The following is a 6,000-nucleotide window of genomic DNA, read 5'->3' on the forward strand; positions in this document are numbered from 1 at the left end:
CCTACCAACCTTCTACCCTAATGCGCGACCTCCAAACCCCCCTACCTAATTTCATGTCCTTGATAATCCGGAGTTGCGCCATTTCCTGTCTAATCACCTCTCCCCAAACACTTCAAAAATTAAAAAAGAGGTTAAGAGCCAAAAGCCATTTAAAATAAGCCAATCCAAACGCCCACTGATTTACTACTTTTTTCTTCTTTTTTTCTTCCTTTGTTTGGTTCTTCCAAAGAAAATCCAAGTCTAACACATTAAAAACCCTACTCTCCTTTTTTCACTGCAAGAGTTTACAATTATGCCAAATGTGAATATCAAAACCAGTATCAATTGAGGATGTAAAAAGAGTCAACCGGCTTGACAGATCCCAGCAGTTCTGACATGGAGTTTAGATACATATGAAAGAAAATTATAAACCTACATTCAAATGTGTAATGAGTTCAATAGTAACAACCTAAAGGTACCCATCAGATTTATACCCTGAATTCACCTCTTCGTAATAGTGCACCCACCTTCTCGGAATCTTGGATCTGCCCCGAGGGGAAGGGGTTGTAACAATCATGGATGCTGCATTATTAGACAGTGAGTGCATAGATGCAAGAAGGAAGAATGGTATTCCTGGAATAATGTGTAAGCTTGACATTCAAAAAGCTTATGATCATGTGAACTGGGACTACCTCCTCAATATCCTAAGGCAAATGGGATTTGGAGATAAATGGGTGAAATGGATGGAAGTTTGTATCAAAACAGTTAGATTCTCTATTCTTGTGAATGGTGAGCCTATTGGGTTTTTTTTGCCTCTGAGAGGGGTTTGAGACAAGGATATCCACACTCTCATTTCCTATTTATTTTAGCTATGGAGGGGTTTGTCAGTATGATGAGGATTGCAATCCAAAAGAGATGGATCACAGGTTTCCGGATGAACAACAGAATGGGAGAGGGTAAGGAGATATGCCATCTATTGTATGCAGATGACACCATCATATTTTGTGAGCCAACAGTGGATCAAATTAGGTTTATCAGACTAATTTTGATACTCTTTGAGAGTGCTTCAGGGTTGAGAGTCAATTGGGGAAAGAGCAGCCTTTTTCAAGTTTTGGAGGTTCCTCAGTTTCAGAGCTTGGCCAACAAAGGATGCAGAATATAAAAGCTACCAACCACTTATCTTGGTATGCCCCTAGGCTATAAACACAAAGCACTAGAGATATGGGATGGGATTCTAGAGAAAACTGAGAGGAAGTTAGCTAAGTGAAAGGCCCAGTACCTATCAATGGGGGGTACATTAATCTTGATAAACTCTGTACTTGATTCACTACCTACTTATGTGATGTCACTTTTTCCAATCCCAACAAAAGTGGTGAAAAAACTGAATAAGATGAGGAGGAAGTTTCTGTGGCAAGGTAATGAAGAGGGGAAAGGTTACTGTTTGGTGAAATGGGAAAGACTGTTGCTTAGTAAAAAAGATGGGGGTCTGGGAATCAGAAATCTTAGGCTGCAAAATGAGAGTCTTCAAATGAAATGGTTATGGAGATACATCAACGAGGATAAGGCTTTGTGGAAGGAAGTCATTGTGTCTAAGTATGGTGAAGCTAGCCCATGGTGCACGAAAATGGTATCTGATACCTATGGAGTGGGAATATGGAGAACAATTAGGAATTTATGGCAATTAATGTAAGACAATATTTGCCTCAAGGTTGGCAATGGAGCAAAGACAAAATTTTGGAGAGATAGGTGGTTGGATCAAACTCCTTTAAAGGAAGTTTTCCCTAACCTACTTCTTATTCGTGTAAACCCAGAGGTGACAATCCAAGAGTGTTGGTCCACACAGGGGTGGGATATATCTTTTACGTGGCGTTTAAATGATTGGGAGATAGAGAGGGTAGCCATGTTACTGGGAAAAATCGGACAAGCTTCTATTAGCAGTACAGAGGTTGATATACCTCTTTGGAAACACAATGGTAACGGGATATTTTCTGTAAAGAGTGCCTACACAAGAGGTCTCCAGGTAACTAATACAAATTCTCAATGCAAGTGGAATATTTCTGGAAAAGCAGCATTCCTACCAAAGTTAAGTGTTTCACTCGGTTGGTTATCAAAAGGGCCTGCCTTACCCAAGAAGTGCTACAGAAGAAGAAGAGACAATTGGTTTCTAGGTGTTTTCTGTATATGGTGACTGAGGAGACAAACAAGCACCTTTTTTTTGCACTGCAAGTACACTGCTCAGTTGTGGAATTTGTTTCTCAGCATTACTGGTTGTAGCTGGGCCATGCCTGAGCATACATCAGACCTTCTTAGCTGCTAGATCAGAAGAGGGGGAAGTAAGAGCCAAAAGAGATGGTGGAGATTGATTCCCTCATGTATATGGTGGTCAGTATGGAGGGAGAGAAATGCCAGATGTTTCGAAGATAGGTCCAATCCCATTCATAAAGTCAAATGGAATTGTATTGTATCTTTACTCTTTTGGTGTAAACAATTATGTATAGAAGATACTGATCAGATTATAGATCTAATAGGGAGACTGTAGTTTAACTTTTTGGTCAGCATATCCTTAATACAACTTACTTACTCAAAAAAAAAGGGGGGGAGATGGGGGGTTGTAAAAGGAGATTTTTAATCTTTTTGGCTCAAAAACATCTTTAAAATAATTTGTAATGCCACATGTTCCAGTGGCTTCTTTTTCATGTAACAGCGTCTGAACTAAAGGCGTTTTATTTTTTTTACTTTCACAGTGTCTCCTATCTAATACGCACATTTTGCACAGCCATCTGGTGGTCAATACGTCATGACTTCAGTTAAGGTGTCTTTGCCATGATAAAACTATAGGCAATTCAGTAAGTCTTTCTACTCTTCCCACCATTCCAGGAGAGAGTGCACTTCATGCTGCATTAATTTGTTATTACAAGAAGGAAAAACAAGGAATACATTAACAAGAAAGAGTACCACTTGTTATAGGAGGATGAGAGCGACGAGAGAAAGATTAGTCAACCTGTAGTATATCTCTTTCTTTGCATTTTGAACAGTGCCTTGTAACTACGTGCATCCATTCTCTTCCTTTTCAAGCCAACCGAAGATTCACCGTTCTCCCTGCTAGTGTTATATCTTTCAGATTCCATTATCAGCTCCTTCACACTTTTCTCTTTTTTTTCCTTCTTGACACTGGATGAATCGAATCCTATTCCAACGTAACTTGATCTTGACGAGCTAGATAAGGTATGTTTCTTACCCCTGTCAGACCTTCTTAAAGGGCTTGGAGAATTTGGTTTCTTAATTAATGCAGCTCTCCTCTTAACAGTAGGCGGAGTTGGTGACTGCTTCTCAAGACGCTTCGACTTCCTTATACTTGATGGGCTTGAAGCAGCTTGCTTTGTTTCTCGACTTGACCTTCTTACATTGGACCCATCTGTCTTCCCAGAGCCAGAACTTAATGAACCTTTATCAGACTGTTTATTTTTTGATTTATTGCTCTTAGTATCCTTATTTTTCCTCCCAGACCGAGTTTCACTAGCCATCCGTTCAGCTGTGAACAACAAGCCATAAATTAAGTCAGATTATTCTTGTAGTACCCATTATCCACAGAATAAACAACAGGAAACTCGTGATCCCCTGATGACGATTAAAAAAGATAACATATGAACAGCATGATAGCTATCACCATTCCTTAATCAGATATATACAAATTACTGAAGTCTGCAGATATATGCCATATGTAACGGTCTAAAAAAAAATAGTTATCCTATGAAGCATTTCATTCAGTTGGACCATTTAAACAGCTTTCCCCAACCACACCAGTTAGGCATCTACTATATACACTCAAAACAATTCTGACCTAGTATATACCGTGTAATTTTCCGGTGAAGGGGTTTGGATAAACCACCCTTGCGACCTTCACCCACCCACCCCCAAACCCCCAAATCTCTGCCCATGCCTACATACCGTATTCTTCAAAACAAGGACAAATTACTCACTTCCTACATCCAAATACTTTCATCAGTAAAAATTAGCTTTAAACACGAATGCCTGAATTCATTGTTCTAACTCAATACAGTCTGACCTACAAGACAAGGTTTGACAGCAACAACAGTAATCAATCAAAACACATGGATTTCTTTTCTTCTTCCTAATATTAGAAAAGAACAGTGCTACAATAGCATTTGCATGTAAATTCTGAAAGAATTTAACAAAAATAACAACAGTAAACCGTAGTATGCTTAAACCCCATATCAGGATTTAAAACTTGGTCTCAGGTGAAAATATAGAAATAATTCTCAATATTTTATCTAATTCACATATTTTCTTCAACGCCAACTTCTGAGGATTGAAATAAAACCCAAAAAAAAAAATTACACCTTTAACACAAATTCCAATTTGTGCAAAATGTATCATATATTATAATAATATGATTGGAACAAAATCAAATATCAGGGGTCTAAGATTAGCTCAATTTCAAGAACCCGATTCCACTCAGACAGAGACAATGTAAGAATTACATCTTCAAGCAAAATTCTAACTTGTCACAAGACATATCATATTAACACCCAGTATTCGCATTAAAATCAGATTAGAAGAAACAGAAACATCACAACTGAAAAGTCACTTGAAGAACAATGCATATTTTTTTCCATGTTGGACCACTAACAATTGACTGATGAAAAAAAAACTTGCCTCAAAAAACCCTAAATCCTTAACAGCCTGAAACAAGAAGAGTTTCAGTCAAATTGCTCTAAACAAAACACCTAATTTCAACCTGTAAACTGAAATTTGTCGTCCGAATCAACAATTCGACAGTATAGAAGGAATTGATTTCTCCTCGAAATCAACGAGTCCCTTGAGTTGCAGGCATAAAGAGAAGAAAATAGTACACAACAGAAACCGAAAATAGCAAAGAGTAAAAAGAACTTTGGGCTTGTGTTGCTAATTCCAATTTTGACCCCATTAAAAACGTGGAAGTGGGACCCTTATTGAAATGTGTGCTTTTAGCCAAGGGCATTAATGTATTTTCCGTACTATTAAAAGTAAAAAATCTCAAAGTTAAAAATAAAATTACCATTTTATTTATGCAATAAATTGAAATGCCATAAAATATTTAATTTAAATATTAAATTGTATCATTTTATTAACTACATGATACAAATATTAATGACTATTGGACTTCTTGAATTAATTATTGATTAAGTAACTAATTTAATAGTATTTATCATTTTATAATCTATATTTATATCTAATAATAATAATAGTAATAATAACAATCAAAACGGTAGGTACATGCTCACATAATCTGGTATGTATTGTGTTACACAAAGTTATAATGATTTGATTGGACCACAGAGAAGACTGGCAGGAACTAATCTCATTTGGTCAAGAGTAACGCGACCGAAACATAGATTTATTGTCTGGTTGGCTAACCAAAATAGGCTACTCACCAAAGACAGACTAACCAGGCTAAACATTCCAGTAAACAATCTCATATGTAGTATGTGTTTCAGAGATCAACTAGAGACCCCGACTCATCTGTTTGCAGAGTGTTCCTGGATAGCTGAGGTTAGAAATGGGTTATTAGATTGGACACGCTTTCAGTACAAACAACAAGTGGTATCACAAAGCATAAGGTGGGTCAAAAGACAGTGTTGGAGTCAAATGTAGAAGGAGCTACTTGAGGCTATGATATATCATACTCGACAAGCCAGGAACTGAAAATTTTTCAGGAACAAAAGTGTAAATATCAACTTTGTTATTAGGAAGATTCAACAAGAGATGAGGAATAGAATAGATGGGTTGAGTAGTTCTAAGAGAGTCTTACAAGCCAATATCTAATACAATAATTAAATTAGTTGTAGGTTTTTTTTTTTTCTGTTGGAGGCCTTGGTGATTGCAACACTATTCGGAAAGGTGGTTGTAATACTAGGGTGTTCATTTCTGTGCTTTGTTTTAGAGTTGTAAACATTTCAATTGTCAATAATAATATTCACAGTTGTTATAAAAAAACAATTACATTTAGCTTAAATTAAT

The 6,000-nt window shown here is 36.9% G+C and overlaps 1 protein-coding gene across 6 annotated transcripts in view; it reads right to left on the reverse strand.

The window, feature by feature from the left end:
• LOC107023051 overlaps positions 1–4,896 on the reverse strand; it is a 49,164-nt gene extending 44,268 nt beyond the window's left edge. For 5 of the 6 annotated variants that reach the window (XM_027917664.1, XM_027917666.1, XM_015223599.1 and 2 more), the window contains exons 1-2: positions 4,657–4,896; positions 2,981–3,511 (exon numbers count right to left, since the gene is read on the reverse strand). In XM_027917664.1, coding sequence (XP_027773465.1) covers positions 2,981–3,503 — 523 coding nt within the window. In that variant the 5' untranslated portion in view covers positions 3,504–3,511; positions 4,657–4,896. The remainder of the gene's footprint in view (positions 1–2,980; positions 3,512–4,656) is intronic. The other variant, XM_027917663.1, reaches the window with a different exon arrangement.
• Between the last annotated feature and the right edge of the window lie 1,104 nt (positions 4,897–6,000).

Source organism: Solanum pennellii, chromosome 6, assembly GCF_001406875.1.
Source record: "Solanum pennellii chromosome 6, SPENNV200".
NCBI classification, from domain to species: Eukaryota; Viridiplantae; Streptophyta; class Magnoliopsida; order Solanales; family Solanaceae; genus Solanum; species Solanum pennellii.